Source organism: Thalassophryne amazonica, chromosome 10, assembly GCF_902500255.1.
Source record: "Thalassophryne amazonica chromosome 10, fThaAma1.1, whole genome shotgun sequence".
Lineage (NCBI taxonomy): Eukaryota > Metazoa > Chordata > Actinopteri > Batrachoidiformes > Batrachoididae > Thalassophryne > Thalassophryne amazonica.
In genome coordinates, this window is record NC_047112.1 from 77,112,633 (window position 1) to 77,133,991 (window position 21,359).

General features: G+C 43.0%; 1 protein-coding gene across 2 annotated transcripts in view; it reads right to left on the reverse strand.

The window, feature by feature from the left end:
* Positions 1 to 18,633, reverse strand: part of slc1a7b (solute carrier family 1 member 7b) — a 39,565-nt gene extending 20,932 nt beyond the window's left edge. For both annotated transcript variants that reach the window (XM_034180329.1, XM_034180330.1), the window contains exons 1-2: positions 18,251 to 18,633; positions 2,710 to 2,789 (exon numbers count right to left, since the gene is read on the reverse strand). In XM_034180329.1, coding sequence (XP_034036220.1) covers positions 2,710 to 2,789; positions 18,251 to 18,391 — 221 coding nt within the window. In that variant the 5' untranslated portion in view covers positions 18,392 to 18,633. The remainder of the gene's footprint in view (positions 1 to 2,709; positions 2,790 to 18,250) is intronic.
* Between the last annotated feature and the right edge of the window lie 2,726 nt (positions 18,634 to 21,359).

Consider the following 21,359-nt stretch of genomic DNA (forward strand, 5'->3'; position numbering starts at 1 on the left):
TTTTTTTTTGAAAGTTGATTTTTTTAAGGTTGAATTTTTTTTTCAGTTGAAGTTCTGAGGCTGAACATTTGATGCTAAACAAATTCAACCTTAGAAATTCAACTTCAGACTCTGATTTTGATGCTAAAACATTCAAATTCAAACTCTGATGGCACAGACTGACTTCCATACATTGTCCCCTCACTTATGAACAAGATGCTGAGGTACCTGAACTCTTTCCCTTGGGACAAGACTTCATTCCCTACCTGGAGTAGGTAATCCACACATCATCAGATGACCACATCATCAGAAAAAAGCAGTGATGAGACTCTCAGCCCACCAAACTGAAGATCCTGACTATACGCCTCGATATCCTGTCCATGAATATCACAAACAGTATTGGTGGCAAGGCGCAGCCCTGGTGGAGAGCAGCCTCCACTAGAAATGAGCAAGACTTGAACACAGTTCTCACTTTGTGAGTACAGAGGTTGGATGGCCCTGAGAAGGGACCCCTCACTCCATACTCCTGCAGTACCTCCCACAGTATGTCCCAGTGTGTGCTTGTAAAGTTTGTACGTGTTCCTTGAAAAACATTTAGTTGAACCCAAACAACAGAGGATGGTTATATAGTGACCTAAAATGGCTTAAAGGCATGTCAGCACTCTGCTGACCCACATACAAGTGGATTGCATTGTATTACACACAAAAAAACAAAACAAAACAATCTTAATCAGGGTGACACAAACACAGTAAAAGACATGTAAGTACCAGAAGAGCTGCCAAACACCGATTATATAAATACAGCACCATACTTTAATCTCTGCCCTGCTGGCATCACAGGCACAGTCAGAGATGCTGGTTGGATTTTACTTGTGAATGTGAGGATCAGTGTTTAATCCCGCTCTGCTTTCCTGATGAGCAGATGCTTTCTGATGAGACCACACTGCTTTTTTTGTATGAAGTAGAGATACTCATGCAGTGACCCAAGAGGTCTATTTCACTGATCTTATTCATTAGATTTTTTCTTTTTTAAGTTTAAATAATGAAACTGATAAAAGTGCTTGTAAGACCACTGCAACTAAATAACTGGAATGTACAGAAATTATTTTATGATGGATTTGGCACTTGTAGGTCAGGTCTGGGAGCGCACACTGGTACGACATTTCAGAGTATATCATCGCATCCACCATACTACGAAACTGCCTTTGATCCTAGTTGGCAACCACCCAGGTATTAAACTGTTTCTTCCCCACCTCTTGTAAGTAGCAATCTTGAGGTGATTTGTGCACTCTAAAAACTGAACTCAATTCCGTTATAAGCAGGATTTCCATCAATTAAATATATGTAGCTTCAACTCAAATAAAGTGCATCCATGCAAGATAATTTAATTTAATTTAGTTGGGACTACATATATTTATTAGATGGAAATCCTGCCTATAATTGAATTGAGTTCACCCAATGAGTTATTTGTTTGACTCAAAAAACTGACTCATTGGATTGGATTCCACCTAATAAATATATGTAGTCCCAACTAAATTAAATTACATTATCTTGCACAGATGTGTTTGAGTTGGGCTACATATGTTTGTTAGAAAGAAATCCTGCACATAATTGAATTGAGTTCATTCAATGAGTCACTTGTTTGAGTGATACACTAAAAGAAAAAATGACTCATTGGATTGGATTTTTATGACTGAGTATAGAGGGTTGTTCCTTGGCTTTGGAATAGGCTCTGTATGTACCCTGTATTATGATAAACTCAAAAACAATAAACATAATTATGTATCTTGTAACTCACAGAATTAAAATGACATAATGAGGCCATCTGATTATGAATTGGTTAACTTTGATGCATTTCCTCAATCTAAAAAAAAAAACCTTCTTGTTTCTTCTGTAACAGACCTGTCTGCCCCCTGCTAAACACTGTCACCTACTGGACATATGTGTTTTTGTTGGAGGGAATAATCTTAAACTGTATACCTGTTTGATGCCTCCTGAATATTTCAGGGATTCTTGAATGGAATAATCATCATCCCATGCATGATGGAAATTAGGAGTAGGTGTGGTTTAAACATCAAATGAGCTTGCTTGGGAGGTTCTTTCATTTCAAAAGCCTAGGTCTGATAATTACCGAGGCCAGTGCTAACTGTTTAGTCATTAGGGCAATATCTTGGGTTCTAGATCTCTCTCTGTTTTTGTCCTGGTCCCAAGCATTCCACTTTACTACCCTGATAAGTTAACCAGCAAAATTCACTCTAAAAGATTATTGAAAACATCACTTCAACCTGGTGTCACGGTGATTTAATGCTTAGCACTGTTGCCTCACAGCAAGAAAGTCGTGGGATTGCTTGCCAGCTGTGCAGTTTGCAATGGTCTCCCTGTGTTTGTGTGGGTTCTGTCCCAGTGCTCTGGCTCCCTCCCACTTTCAAAGACATACAGGTTGGGTGAACTGGTGACTGTAAATTGACTGTAACTGTGTGAATGTGTTTGTCTGTCAATATGCGGCCCTGCGAGAGACTGGCATCCTGTTCAGGGTGTACCAAGCCTCATGCCCTATGACTGCTGGGGTAGGCTGTAGTCACCCCGGACCTTCCTCGTGACCCTTGATTAAAATAAACAGGTATAGAAAATGAATGAATCACGTCAACCCCTGTATGAAAAGGTGCACGGGTTCAATCCCAAAGATTTATTTTGAGGGTGCATCAGCACAAAGGAGACAAATATCAGTACCTGGACACTACGAGGGGGAGAATTAACATTTTTAGCATCCTCATCAACAGCTCCCCTGGGAATTGGAAGTACTTCACCTCCTGTTAGGGAAAAAAAAAGATGTAGAGAATGACAGTATATTAAATAGTCAATTAAAATAGCAATAATTAAAATAATCAAGCAACACAAATTATCGTTACAAAGTGTGACATCAAACCCAATGATAAATCTGACCAATTGAGACACCTGTCTACACTGCGTGATGATAAAGTTCCATTAACGATTGAAGTCATTGTTTTGGTGGATGGTAGACTGAGGGTCTATGCCTTTCTGCTGGACATTAAGCACAGAGAGATGGAGCTAAGTTCACTCTGTAACAGCAGGCTAGGTAACAAAGGAGTTTGGTTGTGTACCATGTGTACAGGTCAGTGTGTACTTGTTTAGTATTTGTGGGATGCAAACCTGCAATGCAAACTCCCAGACAAGGCTTTGGTGTAGGAGAAATCATGGTCTTTATTCCAGGCTTGGTTTTGGTACACATGTAGTCAGTCAGCGTGGCAGAGGTACAAACAGGATCAGGCAAAAACGCAGTCATGGTTGAGCAGGGGTCAGAGGCACGAGCAAGCACAGACGTCCGAGACGAGGCAAAAGGCATGGTCGAGGAAAACAGAGCAGCAGTGCGATACACGGCGAAGAAAAAAATCAGACAAAGGGCGCTGGAATGTGTACGAAACAACAAACTGGCAGTGAGCTGTGAGACTGTGATGGTTTAAATAAGGAGCAAACAAATTAGGGTGATGTGAAGCAGGTGCGTGGAAGTCTCTGGAAGGGAGCGTGACTGGGGGAGCCAAACGTTGTGCAGAGTACAAGATAGTGAAGGAAGGAAAGCACAGAGTGGAGTAAAGTAACAGACAAAGACACGCGAGCTGGAGCAAGAGAGAGAGTGAACGAAAACACAAAGCAGACATAAACAAGGTGGGAAACAAAGACATGGGGCAGGTGCAGTGATGTGAACATAATAAGCTGGGTGTGAGGAATAAACTAACACCGTATGTGAAACTACAAAAACAAGAACTGAAATCAAACATGAGCATGTGAACAAAAGCAACTAGAACTGATCAGGAAATCAATACAAAAGCAAAATTAAACAGGAACAGACTAATAAACAGAAATCAAAACCCGATATCAAAGTACAACAGAAAACAGCAGCCAACATATACAGAAGAAAGCTAACTGATAAACAATGAAAACACACAACAGAACTAGAACAGAACTGGACAATGGCTAAAGTATGAAAAGTAACAAAGTGATAAGAAAAACATAACAGAATAACTCATGATAAAAATAATTACTGATAAATCAAAGCTGAAGCAGACGGAAAACCACAAAAAGGGGAAAAACAAAGGCTCAGCGCCCTGACCCGGCCAAATCCCTGACAGAAAGAATCTGAAGTCGATCAGGGTTAAAGTTATCATTAGCAAATCGGCCGTATCTGTATAAACGTAAGGAAAAGGGACAGCACAGGGGGGTTGTTATATGATGATGATCAGCGAATCAGAGGCATTCTGTCTTCCATGACTGTAGCCACTGCCAAAAATGTAAGACTTTGTATAATTTTAATTAGTGAAAATGAAGTTGTTACTATGTCATGGTCAGTTAATACTAGTAAATATAATACATAGAAACAATGCCATTTTTTTGACTATACATAGCAAAAAGTCATGTGTAAACACACACGCACACACACAAATGGCATTAATTCCATGGGTTTGACGGTATTTTGAGGATGAGCATAGCCTCTTCACTATCTTCTTGTCAAAATTAATGATGTTAACTGTATCAGGGAGAGGCGGAGAGCTGGGGTCGCATTGCTTATTGCTCCCCAGCTCAGTTGCCAAGTGTTGGAGTTCACTCCAGTGAATGAGAGGGTCGCATTCCTACGCCTTCGGGTCGGGGACAGGTCTCTCACCGTTGTCTCGGCCTACGGGCCGAGCAGCAGTGCAGAGTACCTGACCTTCCTGGAGTCCCTGGGAGGGGTACTAGATAGCGCTCCGACTGGGGACTCCATTGTTCTCCTGGGGGATTTCAACGCCCACGTGGGCGGTGACAGTGAGGGGGGTGATCGGGAAGCACGGCCTCCCCGATCTGAACCCGAGTGGTGTTCAGTTGTTGGACTTCTGTGCTAGTCACAGTTTGTCCATCACGAACACCATATTCGAGCACAAGGGTGTCCATAAGTGCACGTGGCACCAGGACACCCTGAGCCGGAGGTCGATGATCGACTTTGTAGTCGTATCATCTGACCTTCAGCCACGTGTCTCGGACACTCGAGTGAAGAGAGGGGCAGAGCTGTCGACTGATCACCACCTGGTGGTGAGTTGGATCCGCTGGGAGGGTAGGAAGCCGGTCAGACCTGGCAGGCCCAAACGTATCATGAGGGTCTCCTGGGAATGACTGGCAGAACCCTCTGTCAGCGAGGTCTTCAACTCCCACCTCCGGGAGAGCTTCTCCCAGATCCCGGGGGAGGTTGGAGACATGGAGTCCGAGTGGACCGTGTTCTCCACCTCCATTGTCAATGCGGCTGCTCGTAGCTGTGGTCGCAAGGTCTCTGGTGCCTGTCGTGGTGGCAATCCCCGAACTCGGTGGTGGACACCGGAAGTAAGGGATGCCGTCAAGCTGAAGAAGGAGTCCTACTTATCTTTGTTGGTAGGTGGGACCCCAGAGGCAGCTGACAGGTACCGGCAGGCCAAGCGTGCCGCAGCCCGTGCGGTCACAGAGGCAAAAACTCGGGTCTGGGAGGAGTTCGGGGAGGCTATGGAGGAGGACTATCGGTCGGCCTCGAAGAGATTCTGGCAAACCGTCCGACGCCTCAGAAGGTGGAAGCAGCTCTCCACCAGCACTGTTTACGGTGCGGGTAGGGAGCTGTTGACCCTGACTGGGGATGTTGTCGGGCGGTGGAAGGAGTACTTCGAGGATCTCCTCAATCCCATTGTCACGTCTTCCGAAGAGGAAGCAGAGACTGGGAACTCAGAGGCGGACTCATCCATTACCCAGGCCGAAGTCACCGAGGTGGTTAGAAAGCTCCTCGGTGGCAAGGCTCCTGGGGTGGATGAAATCCGTCCTGAGTACCTTAAGTCTCTGGATGTTGTGGGGCTGTCTTGGCTGACATGCCTCTGCAACATCACGTGGCAATCGGGGACAGTGCCTCTGGATTGGCAGACCGGGGTGGTGGTACCTCTGTTTAAGAAGGGGGACCGGAGGGTGTTTTCCAACTATAGGGGGATCACACTCCTCAGCCTCCCCAGTAAGGTCTATTCCAGAGTACTGGAGAGGAGAATTCGAACGATGGTCGAACCTCGGATTCAGGAGGAGCAGTGTGATTTTCGTCCTGGTCGCGGCACACTGGACCAGCTCTACACGCTCCATCAGGTGCTCGAGGGTTCATGGGAGTTTGCCCAACCAATCCACATGTGTTTTGTGGATCTGGAGAAGGCGTTCGACCGTGTCCCTCGGGGCACCCTGTGGGGAGTGCTCCGGGAGTACGGGTCCGGGGTCCTTTGCTAAGGGCTATCCGGTCCCTGTACGACCGCAGCAGGAGCTTGGTTCGCATTGCCGGTAGTAAGTCAAACCTGTTTCCAGTGCACATTGGCCTCCGCCAGGGCTGCCCTTTGTCACCGGTTCTGTTCATTATTTTTATGGGCAGAATTTATAGGCGCAGCCAGGGTGTAGAGGGGGTCTGGTTTGGAAACCACAGAATCTCGTCTCTGCTGTTTGCGGACGATGTGGTTCTGTTGGCTTCGTCAAATCAGGACCTTCAGCGTGCACTGGAGCGGTTTGCAGCCGAGTGTGAAGCGTCCGGGATGAAAATCAGCACCTCCAAATCCGAGGCCATGGTTCTCGATCGGAAACAGGTGCTTTGCCCTCTTCAGGTCGGTGGAGTGTCCTTGCCTCAAGTGGAGGAGTTTAAGTATCTCGGGGTCTTGTTCACGAGTGAGGGACGGATGGAGCGTGAGATCGATAGACGGATCGGTGCAGCATCTGCAGTGATGCGGTCGCTGTATCGGACCGTCGTGGTGAAGAGAGAGCTGAGTAGGGGGGCAAAGCTCTCGATTTACCGATCGATCTACATTCTGATCCTCACCTATGGTCAAGCGGCCGAGATGAGTTTCCTCCGCAGGATGGCTGGGCGCTCCCTTAGAGATAGGGTGAGGAGCTCGGTCACTCAAGAGGAGCTTGGAGTCGAGCCGCTGCTCCTCCACGTCGAAAGGAGTCAGTTGAGGTGGCTCGGGCATCTTTTCCGGATGCCCCCTGGACGCCTCGCTGGAGAGGTGTTCCGGGCACGTCCCACTGGGAGGAGGCCCTGGGGAAGACCCAGGACACGCTGGAGGGACTACATCTCTCGGCTGGCTTGGGAACACCTTGGGGTTCCCCCAGAGGAGCTGGGGGAGGTGTGTGTGGATCGGGAGGTCTGGGCGGCTTTGTTTGAGCTGCCGCCCCCGCGACCCGACTCCGGATAAAGCGGAAGAAAATGGATGGATGGATGGAACTGTATCTGAATGGCTGAAGGGTCAGAAATTACTAGACACAAATGCACGGCTCGAACAGACAGCTCTGCTTGTAAAAAGGCTTTACTTGAGTGGATAGCAATGGTTGGTACACGAGTAGGCAGTCAAGAAAAAGGAGCAGTACAAAAATCATCAAGCAGTCAGCATGGTCGAGGCAACAGGCTGGAGGTCAGGTTCACACAATGAGGCAGGCAGGACTAGGAATGCACGAGCTGGAATGCAGGCACAAGGCACAACAAACTGGCAACTAGCAAACACACCCAGTGATCTTATGTAACCCCAGGTGATAATCATCAAATCAGGAACAGGTGTGCATGGAAAGCATCAGAAGAAGGGCATGGCCAGAGAGAGGGAAACACCCATCACCAAGAGACAGACAAGTGAGATAGTGACAGACAGCCCCAAGCAGAAAAGCCCAGCAAGAGAAAGAACACACAGAAAAACAAAAAACAGCAAAACAGAAAAGTAACAAAATAACCAAATAAAATACAGCAGAAAACCAGAGAAATATTCAAACCATGACAAATTGTGGTATTTATAACCTTGTGTAAATTGCATTTTTATTGAAATTTTGTGGCTCTACGAGGTCTGTTAGAAAAGTATCTGACCTTTTTATTTTTTTCAAAAACCATATGGATTTGAATCACGTGTGATTGCATCAGCCAAGCTTGAACCTTTGTGCGCATGCATGAGTTTTTTCACGCCTGTCGGTTGCGTCATTCGCCTGTGAGCAGGCTTTGTGTGAGCAGTGGTCCACCCCTCTCGTCGTATTTTTATTGCGAATAATTGTCTGAACGATTTGGAGCTTTGCTGCATCAATTTTTTCCAGAAACTGTGAGAGACCTCCAGGTGGTAACCATTCGGAAAATTCAAATGGCTTTGAGGGACGATTTTATGGGGGATTACACAGATTAAGGAGTGCTCCAGCTGGTTTAAAGACCGCCCACAGCTGCTGAGAGCGCGCCGCGCTCCAAGCGCCGATCGACAGGCTCAAACCCCGCTGAAACAACCAGATCATTTCCAACGTGAAGGCTTTGTTGATCCAGGACGTCGTCTGACTTACACAAAAATGGCAGGAGACGTGGACATCAGCACTTTTTCGGCACATTCCACTGTTACAGGAGTTTTTTTCATGGAAAGAAAAGTGGACGGATGCACCACCGTGCCGCTCATGGCGCAGCACAAAACCACCTCCATGTTGGTCTCATAGGACGGCTTTGAAATGGCTTTCAGACGGCTGTCGGTGGGTTTTCAGTCGTGTGACTAACCGAGAAATTGTGGATGAGCCTGGACATGCCAGAACATGTCCTGTGAGGCTTCATCACAGCATTGCTTTGCGCCATGCGGCACCGCCGCGACGCGCGGAATTCCTCCGCTCCTCTTTCCATGACAAAAACTCCTGTAACAGTGGAATGTGCCGTTCATTTCCAAACTGGATGCTGTGTTTTATCTGGGATGTCCTCTGACTAGCACAGGAATTGCAGAAGACGTGGACATCAGCACTTTTTCGGCACACTGAGACAGACGTGCGGAGGAATCCCGCGTGTCGCGGTGGAGCCGCATGGCGCAAAGCAACGCCGTGATGAAGCCTCACAGGACATGTTCTGGCACGTCCAGGCTCATCCACAATTTCTCGATTAGTCACACGACTGAAAACCCACCGACAGCCGTCTGAAAGCCATCTCAAAGCCGTCCTGTGATACCAACACGGATGTGGTTTTGTGGCGCATCCGTCTGCTTTTCTTTCCATGAAAAAAACTCCTGTAACAGTGGAATGTGCCGAAAAAGTGCTGATGTCCACGTCTCCTGCCATTTTTGTGTAAGTCAGACGACGTCCTGGATCAACAAAGCCTTCATGTTGGAAATGATCTGGTTGTTTCAGTGGGGTTTGAGCCTGTCGATCGGCGCTCGGAGCGCGGCACGCTCTCAGCAGCTGTGGGCGGTCTTTAAACTGCCTGGAGCACTCCTTAATCTGTGTAATCCCCATAAAATCGTCCCTCAAAGCCATTTGAATTTTCCGAATGGTTACCACCTGGAGGTCTCTCACAGTTTCTGGAAAAAATTGATGCAGCAAAGCTCCAAATCGTTCAGACATTTATTCGCAATAAAAATCCAACGAGAGGGGTGGACCACTGCTCACACAAAGTCTGCTCACAGGCGAATGACGCAACCGACAGGCGTGAAAAAAACTCACGCATGTGCACGAAGGTTCAAGCTTGGCTGATGCAATCACACATGATTCAAATCCATATGGTTTTTGAAAAAAAAAATAAATAAAAAGGTTGGATACTTTTCTAACAGACCTCGTATTTTCCCATTAGATTATTAGATCATTTAACTTGCACAAAAACAGATTTTTGTCCTCTGTTCTCAAACACAAAAGATTTTTGTTTTCATTCATTAGTTTTAAAGCTCAAGGTAGCAACATGTTTGCAACTGAAAATGATGATAAGAGACTTTGACCGTGGCACACAATGTGCCATTCAGTGCTGTACGATATTTATGTCTACACTTGTGCACTTCTCTGTCTGAGCAAAATAAAATTTTGATCCACTTTGGAATGAATAAGGGCCAGGCAAGGACACAAGAGATTTTACTTTGAAAACAAGAAGAAAAAAGAAAATCAACCGTCTATGTCACAAAAACATTTTAGCCCAGTGCTTGTACAACCCCGAATCAGAACAAGTAAGGACAGTATGGAAAATGAAGGAAAAAGAAAAAAACACACAGTGATTCTGCCAAGGAGAATGACACCACTCCATACATTGTCACAACCTGGGTTTTTGGACTTGATGATAACAGTCTGGAGGGTACTTTTCATCTTTAGTCTGGAGCAGAAGGCATCCATTTCTTCCATAAAAGATGTGGAATACAGTTTCATCTGACCACAATACATGTTTCCACTGTGTGATGTCTAACCCAGATGTACAGTGCATCCGGAGAGTATTTTTTTACTCACAATTCTACACGATACCCCATAATGACAATGTGAAAAAAGTTTTCTTGAGATTTTTACAAATTTATCCAAAAAAACAAAAAAAAAACAACTAAGAAGTCATATTTACATAAGCATTCACAGCCTTTGCCATGTGTGTGGTGTTGTTGTATTAACACTTAAGAATAAGTGCATATGTGTTGACTTTGATATTCGAGTCACTCTTGGTGGAATGTCTGAAAATAAAGTATTCAGTCATTTGTAGAAAGTAGTGATTATTGGTGTGGTATAAACCACGATCGGCTCACACCGGGGCACCAATAATGTAGAAATGTAGTGATTATGTAATTAATTTATGCCTCCACACGGGGCACCAATAAATGTAACGATATTAATAATAAAGCCTCACACGGGGCACCAATAAATGTAAAAAGTAGTGATTATTGGTGTGGTATAACCCACAATCGGCTCACACTGGGGCACCAATAATGTAGAAATGTAGTGATTATGTAATTAATTTATGCCTCACACGGGGCACCAATAAATGTAGAAAGTAGTGATTATTTAATTAATTTATGCCTCCACATGGGGCACCAATATGTAAATGTAGTGAATTATTTTATTGATTTGAGTGGAGGTACTTTGCTTTACATATATTCAGGCCTCACTATGAGGACCAATTATATGTAGCATTTAGTTGTAGTGAATAAGTAATTATACTCCCAAATTGAATTAGACTGGATTAGGCCCCAAATTAACGGGTCATCAAAACAATTGATTTAGGGTTTAATACTTATTATTTAAACATTAATGGGGCACCACTTATTCTTTTTTTATATGGCATAAGTACCATAATTTACACATTAATTTATCAGTCTCAAATTAATTAATTAGTCTCGATTTAATTTAATCAATCTCTGATTAAAATTTCCTTCTGTACCCAAAATAAACCATAGCAGAAAATATTTACAATTTATTTACAATTTATACAAGAAATTAACATTTGACTGGCATTTTATAGACAGTGATGAAAAATATGTTCATTCAGGGAAACAATTTTCTTACTCATGAGACGTTGGAAGAAAGAGGTGAAGCTTAAAACTTTAAGTAAATTAATCTGATTGGAATTTAGTGATGAATTTTGAAGCCAATTATGAAGAAAAAAATTACATGAATGTCTCTAAAGAAAAAGGAGATGAGCCACCTGTTTCCATTGACAACAAACCTCCTTCATGGAGCCTGGACTGGGTCAATTAGCTGCTGTTGGAGGGCTGGTTCCATCCGTCCATCATTGATATCGGGCAGCGTGAGCTCACCTATGTCGGAGGGGTTCACTCAGAGGTGTCCCCGGGTGATCCCAGGGCTGGTGTTGGCTGGTTTTACCGTAGTTGCTGCAGTCAGGTTTGGAATCAGCTGCATGTCAGCGTGCAGTGACCCAGAGGTGGAAGGTGTTTGTTGAAAAAGGGTTCTTAGTAGCTTTCAAAAATGGTTGGAGCCAAATTAAAGTCTTTGTGACTTTAGAAAAAGTAAAACCTTAATAAGAGCGCTGAAAATTGAATGAAAAAGGAAAAGTCGCTTTTTCTGTAAATTCGCTCTTAATTTGAAAAGCTCAGCTCAGAAGTTCTCTTAAAAATTCAAAAGCTTGATGCACCTTAAAAGCGTCAGGTTAAACTTTGAGTTTGTCCTAAAGGTAAGAATGAATGAATGCCACGTGGTAGCTTAGCTTAGCAATGGCTCTTGGCCCAAAATAAAATTAAGCGTTAAGCAAAAGAGAGAGGAAAAAGTTGCAGAAGAGGCAGCAGAAGAGCAGAAGCTGAAGGGCGACTTACATCACTAAACTCCGCCCATTTAGGGTGGGTGTAATCTCACAGACACTTCATGTCTTAGAGCAGGCAGAAATGATTCAACTATTTAGTTTTAAACACATTAATTAATTTGAAATACTATTTGTTCTAAAACACTCAAATGGATACACATATTATTACTAGACATTTAAACACATCCTTTGCATAAACAGAGTACTTCAACATCAGCATTTTAGATACTGCAGAAAGGTCTCTCACACACACATCAGTTAACATGAGCACATCAATAAATGGAATGACTACATACAAAGAATTTTGTTTGAATAATAAATGCAACAACATTATAAGTCTTTAGATATAAATGAGAGACACTGATGTACGAAATTCTTATTTCAAACCAAAGGTCTTTGCTTTACTCAAGATAAAAATTGATTGTCAGGACAAAGTTTATGACCACGTGTTATCATGGAGGAAGGGTCCCCCCGGATGAGGAGAGGTCCTGTCTTATCTTGATGATAAAAGTTTGGGTTCTCCTGGCCTGGAGAAGCTCAGATTCTGATGTTAACCCATTATCATGTCATATAATTCATGAATTACAACCTTGTTTTTCTCTGGAAAGCAGTGTTGGACCATGGGGTGATGTCTCCAAAACTTATCTGAAGATCTCCAGATGACTTAGGAATTTCTCATCTGGGGTGGAAACGACGTCTCTGTCTCCAGGGGGTTTTTGTGGGTGAGAGAGGATTAATATATTTTATTTAATCAGGTCTAATTGAGGCCATCGCGCTACACATTCAAGCTCAAAATTGAGCTCAGGTGCATCCTGTTTTCACTGAGCATCCTTGAGATGTTTCTACAGCTTAATTGGAGTCCACCTGGGGTAAATTCAGTTGATTGGACATGATCTGGAAAGATACACACCTATTATTTTATACTTTTATACTTATTTTCCTCACTGTATGTCTTATATAATATATTCCAGTTCTAAGGTAGAACTCTACTAGTGTATACTAAGGTATATCTAAATATCTAAAAAAGGAAGAGTAGACTAGAAGAGTAGAATAGAGTAGAGTAGAGCCACTTAGGTGCCTGGTCTTGAGAACCAGGAATGGTAGGTTATTTCACTTGTCAAAGCACAAAGCATGAAGTCAAAGGAATTGTCTGTAGACCTCCAAGACAAGATTGTCTTGAGGTACAAATTTGGGAAGGGTACAGAAACATTTCTGGTGCTTTGAAGGTCCCAATGAGCACAGTGGCCTCCATCATCTGTAAATGGAAGAAGTTTGGTTCCACTACAACTCTTCCTAGAATCTGATGGTCACTCTGTCAGAGCGCCAGCATTCCTCTGTGGAGAGAGGAGAACCTTCCAGAAGGATAATCATCTCTGCAGCAATCCACCAGTCAGGGCTGTATGGTAGAGTGGCCAGACGGAAGCCACTCCTTAGTAAAAGGCACATGGCAGCCCACCTGGAGTTTGACAAAAGGCACCTCAAGGACTCTCAGCCCATGAGAAACAAAATTCTCTGGTCTGATGAGACAAAGATTGAACTCTTTGGTGTGAATGCCAGACGTCATGTTTGGAGGAAACCAGGCACCATCCCTACAGTGAAGCATGGTGGTGGCAGCATCATGCTGTGGGGATGTTTTTCAGTGGCAGGAACTGGGATACTAGTCAGGATTGAGGGAAAGATGAATGCAGCAATGTGCAGGGACATCCTGGATGAAAACATGCTCCAGAGTGCTCTTGACCTCAGACTGGGGCGATGTTCATCTTTCAGCAGGACAGTGACCCTAAGCACACAGCCAAGATATCAAAGGAGTGGCTTCAGGACAACTCTGTGAATGTCCCTGAGTGGCCCAGCCAGAGCCCAGACCTGAATCTGATTGAACATCTCTGGAGAGGTCTGAAAATGGCTGTGCACCGATGCTCCCCATCCAACCTGATGGTGCTTGAGAGGTGCTGCAAAGAGGAATGGGCAAAACTGCCCAAAGAAAGCTTGTGGCATCATATTCAAGAAGACTTAAAGCTGTAATTGGTGCCAAAGGTGCATCAACAACGTATTGCGCAAAGGGTGTGAATACTTATGAACGAGTGATTTGTTAGTTTTTATTTTTAACAAATTTGCACAAAAAACAACAACAAAAAAAAAAAACAGTTTTCACATTGTCTTTATGGGGTGATGTGCGTAGAATTTTGTGGGGAAAAAAAAAAATTATTTTGGAATAAGGCTGTAACACAACAAAACGTGAAAAAAGTGCAGTGCTGTGAATACTTTCTGGATGCACTGTATCTGAGGTCAAAAAAGTTGATGCTGCAGCACGACAAGGTTAATGTAAAGCTTCCTTTTTGCACAGTAAGGTTTTAAGTGACATTTGTGAATGTAATATGAGTGATGGTTCTTGATGCAGTGCCGTCTGAGGGATCGCAGATCACCAATGTTCACCTTATGCTCTTGCACTCTTGTCCTTTTACGCACTGAAATTCCTCCAGATTCCTTGAATCATTTAATAATATAGACTGTAAAGGGAGAAACAAACTGTTGATCCTCTGACCATCTTTGCTGCTCAGAGACTCGACCTTTTGTAGATGCTGCTTTTGTACCACATCATGATGACAGTCAATTGTTGAAAAATGCAAGTTACAGGAGATTACACACACACACACACACACACGCTTCCCTACTTGTCTTGATGGCTTTAAATTACTGAGGGCTCTGGGCTTGTGTAATTTGTCATATAGAGGTTAGTGTGCCTTTTAATGCGATGCATTGTGCAGCAATCTTATTTGACATACAACTGGAGAAGGCATTTGTTTGATTGGATTGTAATCCTCTATTGTGAGAGTGAAAGTATCATGGGTTATTTTTAGGTCTATTGGAGAACATGACAGACTTTCATTCAGGATAACGCAAAAGGAAAAAAACATGAAACAATATGCTTTGTGTTCATGGAGGCCTTCTACAAAGCTGCTTGGCATTTTGGATTTTTAACTTTTACTATTTGCGCTGAAGCTGGTGCATGTATTGAGTTTAAGCCTGTCTGTTTATTTACAGTGTGGGTTTATCTGATTTCAATTGATTCTGTTTCCAAACCTCCAGACCTCAGGAGCGTTGTGAAAAAGCAGACAAACACCTCAGAGAAAGGAGGTCAATGAGAAATCTGTACACACAAAGGCCTGAAAAAAGAAGAAAAGAGGAAAAATGTAGCACAAAATGATGAGATATCTGATGATGTCTTCATGATATTATGACAGCAAGTAAAATTATTTGACTTATGAAATATCATTTGATCGTCGTGAATCTCTCAAATCCACAAACTTTCCATAACACTTTTCCTGCTGTAGTTGGAAAGATGATGGATGTTTGCTAATAGCTGTTAAAAAAAAACAACAACAACAAAAAACAACAACAAAAAAACCCCAAAACCTCTAACAGAATAATCCGGCATAAAGTAAGGTGTTGCCGTTATGCCTGTTAAAGTTATGCATCTTTTAACCAATACTGTATTCTGGCTGAGAGTGTGACAGCATGATTAATCACTTAAACACTAACTATATCTACATATGTGGCAGTCGTCTTTCCACATGGACCACATTCTGTTCTCTTTATATATAATTTCAAACTATTTGGAGCATTTCAACTAAATAAACAGATCTGCTGAGATTTATAGATGGTACATAAACATGGACACTCTGCCTCCATTAACACCGTAAAATGAAACCAAAGCATCGGAAGGATTTCAAACCAGTGTCGATTGTGCACAGGGTCCAAAATGAAGCTGCTATGTCAGAAAACTGTACAACACAAATCTGCTCTATCATGATGATCTATAGTGCACAGTCAAAAGTGCAATGAACAAGTGCATTTGGGGTGTTTCTGTCACTGCTTCCTGAGTGAAAAGTGAGGTGCAGGAAACAAAGGGGAGTTGTATTTAGTTCATCAATCATGTATTTTGGTGTAACGTGAATTACGCCACTCAAATCGTAGCACTCAAACGATATGTAGTTATATCACATCACAATGCAGCTGTCTGCCAGAGTGAAATATGTTTCTAAATAAATTAGATTATTGTTATTTCTACCCGGTTCTTTTATTAAGATTCTGCCCCTTACCAAACACCAAACCATTGCATTCCTCATTTTGAGTTTATTCAAGGTCACGTTAGAAACCAGGCCTGGGACCCTCACAGACAGTGTCCATCTTGTGAAAGGCCCCTAAAATGAGTCATACAACACTTTTTATACATTGTGGGTGTTAACATGGATGTGGTTTAGTCTCACATTTCTAATGTTACTGACTCTCACCAACAGGGAGAGCTCTCCCTGTGTCTGAGACTTGGACACATGATGAAGTAAAACTTAACTTATATTTCTCAGAACTTCCAAACAAATAACACAAATAGTTGATAGCTAACATAAAATAAAGAATTAGCACAGATATTATCTAACATTAGACAGAACTTTATTAATCTCTTGGGAAGACTCCCTCAGGGAAATTGATGTTCCAGGAGCATTATATAGCAGCACACAGGGTAAGAAGCACACAGAGTATGAAAAGTGAAAGTAAAAAAGAAAAATCGTTTGCAAATATAAACACTGCTCGCTGCTGGTTTACTGGCCACTACTGTTCCTCTCCTTCAAACTCATTTGATGATTTAGTTCAACCCGACTTTGACTTCCATCCAATTCGCGACACCCGCTTACTCCAATGAAGGGGGGGGGGGGGGGTTGGAGCCTATCCCAACAGTCATAGGGCATGAGGCAGGGTGCACCATGGACAGGATGCCAGTTTGTCGCAGGGACACATATAGACAGTCAAACACACCCGCACCCACACCTACTGTCAATTTAAAGTTTCCGGTCCATCTAACCTGCATGTCATTGGATGTGGGAGGAAACCGGAGCACCCGGAGGGATCCACCACAAACACAGGGAGAACATGCAAACTCCACACAGAAAGACCCCCAGTGGGAATTGTTCCCATGACCTTCTCTCTGTGAAGAAACAATGCTACCACTAAGCCACACCCAACCTTGACCTGAATCATGAATATTAATAAAGACAAAATGATGCCCAACACATAAAATGCCTTTGCAATTAATGCACAGAATGTGAACAACCTCCCCCAAATACTTCCCACACGTAACTTGCCTTCTTGGTTTGCTTTTTATTTTAAGTTCTCCCAACTCACTGTCCTGCCCAGGGATTAGCATTATTGCAGCAGATAACATTGGAAAGAAACTAAAAATGTTTCTAAAACCAAATGATCAAAAAGATAGTTGAGATGAATGACATGTAACAAGTTTAGATTTTGAGTCTTGGTGCATGTACCATTTATTTGCACAGTGGGGGAGGGAAGAATGTATTGTAGTGAACAATAGGGTGTTACAAAATGTATGAAATTCATTTTTCCCCTCAAAATTCTACTCACAACACCCCATAATGACAACATGGAAAAAGTTTTTTTTATTATTATTATTTTTGCAAATTTATTAAAAACAACAACAACAACAAAGACTTCCCAGCATTTGCTCAATACTTTATTGATGCACTTTTGGCAGCAATTACAGCCTCAAGTCTTCTTAAATATGATCCCACAAGCTTGGTGCACCTATCTTTGGGGAGTTTTGCCCATTCCTCTTTGCAGCACCTCTCAAGCTCCATCAGGTTGGATGGGGAATAACGGTACACAGCCATTCCTCACTCTTCTCTCTCTCCTCGGTTTTTGACAACTATCTACTCCTCGCAGATTTACCACAGAGTGCCATACTGTTTGTATTTCTTCACAATTGACATAAAGTCCACGATATATTCAGTGACTTGGAAATGTTCATGTATCCATCCCTTGACTTGTCTGAATATAGCTGGCAATAAAACTGATTATTTACAGGTATTATACCAAAGTGATCTGTTACTTATGCAACCCATCATCTTGGCTTTTTTTTATTTTTAATTAATTTATATCAGGGTGTAGAGTTTCAGGGTGTTGGAGTTTAAGGAAGATCAATTCTATATATATGTGTGTGTGTGTTTGAAAGGGCATAAACAAATTAAAATGTGTGAAATACCAAGTGTTCCAATACTTTTGCAGGGCACTGTATTATGAAAAATAGGCAGGAAATAACCTAAATCACTGATGTAATCAGCTGAAGTGTGAGGTATAGTCTCCATGTGAAATAGCACTGCTGAAGAAGAGGCAAGCTTCATCCCCCCCTCCATTCGTTTTGCGGATGGATGACATCAGAGGAGAGAAACTCACCTGCTCTGTGAGACACCTCGTCCTCAGGAAGAATCCCAGCAGACATCCAATGACCACAGCCAGCACCGACAGGATGAGGAGTCCGTTCTGTCTGCAGACATTCTTCACCCTCACCCACACTGCGTCCAAAGCCACGGCCATCGTGAGTCGCCTCGCCTGCCACCGTCCTAATGGCAACCCATATGCCCCTAACCCACAGCCACCCACTGAATCCAGGTGATGGGGAAGAAATGAAAGAGGCTCTAAGAAAGCAAAAAGAGGATGTTCCTGTTACCCTTGATGTGTCATTGGACTTATGAGCTGTGAATCTGTCCTGTCCTCTCACCGCCAGTCTGCTCTCAAGCTAAGAAGATCACTTTCCTGGCTTCCCCTCCCATCCTGCCCCACCCCTGTGTGCGTGTGTGTGTGTGTGTGTGTGTGTGTGTGTGTGTGTGTGCTCACCCACTGCTAGCAGCATGTAACAGCTGGCAACTCACGTCCCTTCAGGTCAGCACTATTAGAGCACTACAGTCTTCAGAAGGTTTGCGGCTGCACTCCACTGGTATACTGGCAGCACGGTGGCTTAGTAGTTAGCACTGTTGCCTCACAGCAAGAAGGTCATGTGATCAACTCCTACCTGTCACCTTTCTGTATGGAGTTTGCATGATCTCCCTGCATTTGCATGGGTTTCCTTCCACATTTAAAGACAAGCAGGTTAGGAGAATTGGAAACTTTATAATTGTTCAGGTCTCCCTTGCAAAAGAGGTCTCAATGGGGACATTTTTTAAAATGTGAAACAGTACTCCAGTTAAATTGTGTGGTGACCAAGCTCCAACACTCAAGCTCGCATTTTGACCCCCACCAGGAAGTGCAGTTCCTTGAATGGCCACTTGAGGCTCCAAAACGGAGCACATTCCCACAGAAGCCCATTTTAAAACATACAACTTTACAGTCTGGTGCAAAAAATAATTTTGGTCACGATAGATAGTTTCCTCCTCCATGACAACTGTACAGGGGCTGAAATTTTTTTTAACTTCTTAGTTTAAGACATTTTAAACCTGGCTTAAACCTACAGTTGTCCTCCCCTTAAATGAGGCCTGCCCACCGGCATATACATTTAGTCATGTCCCTCATGATGCGAAGCAAGGTGGGGGTGTTGCTGTTATTTATAAATCTAGGTTTAGCTTATTAGCTGTTGGGAGCCACAAATATAACTTGTTTGAGCATCTGATTCTCCGCTCTGCTCAGTATATTCCGCATTGCCAAGGTCAGAAGAATAAAAATCAACCGTATTACTTTGTCACTGCATATAGGCCTCCTGGCCCATATTCTGAATTCTTAGATGAATTTGATGTGTTCATCTGTAACTTGTCAACTAGTGCAGATAACATTCTGATCACTGGTGACTTTAACATTCATATAAATAAGCCTTCTGATCCCCTCTGCAAATCATTTATGGAAATTGTGGATGCATTAGGATTTCGGCAATGCATTCAGGACTCGATGCACATTAACCTGGATTTGGTTCTCGCACGCTGTATTGCTGTCATGAATATTGACATCGTGCCTCTTAGATCAGTGGTCTCTGATCACTCACTTATTAAGTTTACAGTTTCGCTGCCGTGTTTAGTGGAACAACAACCTTATATATCACTACGCGATGCATCAACTCCTCAACTAAGACTGAACTTGAAGCTACACTGCCTAATGTCTTAGCTTCACATTTAACAAAGATCCAATCAGTAGACAGACTTGTGGATAGTTCAAACTCAGTGCTCAAAACTACACTCGACATGATTGCGCCACCTGTGTTAAAACCGCGCTCCCCCAAAACACAGTCACCTTGGTTCAATGATTACCTATGTGACCTCAAGCATAAGGCTAGAGGTCTAGAATGGAAATGACGTCAAAATTCGAAGTATTCCACCTTGCGTGGCGTGATGCTATCTTACACTATAAGCATGTATTACTGGCTACAAAGTGAAGCTATTACTTTGATTTGATCAACAAAAACAAGCATAACTCAAAGTTCTTGTTCAACACGGTGGCAACACTTATTCATGGACAACATGTAGTTCGCTCTCCTTTTACAGCACAAGTTTTCCCTGATTACTTTGAGAAGAAAATAGAAGACATTAGGTTAAACATATCTCAGCATGCCTTAACCCAGCCACTACACCCTGCTGTTGAGGTGGGCATCATTACTGAGGTATTACCCAGATTTACAGAATTTGATAGTATCTCACTAGGCATGCTGACAAAACTCGTAACGTCAACAAAAAGCACAACCTGTTTAGTTGATCCTATACCAACAAAACTGTTTAAGGACCTGTGGTCCACTCTTGGGCCGACTGTGCTGGAAATTATTAATCTTTCTTTAATTTCTGGATCTGTTCCTAAATGTTTCAAATCTGCATAATCTGTGATTAAACCATTACTTAAGAAACCTAATCTTGACCCTAGTGTGTTGAAAAACTATCGGCCAATATCAAATCTATCATTTTGCTCTAAAATTCTGGAAAAAGTGGTGTCACGGCAGCTATTTTACTGAGAATAAAATCTTTGAGCCACTACAGTCTGCTTTTAGAAAATATCATTCCACAGAGATGGCTCTCACTGAAGTGGTGAATGATCTTCTGCTTGCAATAGATTTGGACACTACTACTGTTCTGGTGCTTTTAGATCTCAGTGCTGCATTTGATACCATGGATCATCATGTTCTACTTGATAGGCTGGAAAATCATTTTTGGATTATTGGGAGTGCCCTTGCATGGTTGACCTTACTTGACCAGTCGTTCTCACTGTGTTTTGTACAGTAACACTACTTCTAACCTTAGTGACATGAAATTTGGGGTTCCACAGGGGTCTGTCTTAGGCCCCCTGCTTTTCTCCCTTTATATAGCACCCCTTGGGCACATATTGCAGCATTTTGGGATTACCATTCACTGCTATGCTGATGATACTCAGTTATACATGCCGATAACTGCTGGTAATCTCATTCATATAAAATCCTTAGAAGATTGCCTTGCATCAGTGAGAAGTTGGATGTCTAGAAACCTCCTACTTTTAAACTCTGATAAGACTGAAATGATGGTTCTTAGTCCAGTGAGACATTGGCATCAATTTGACC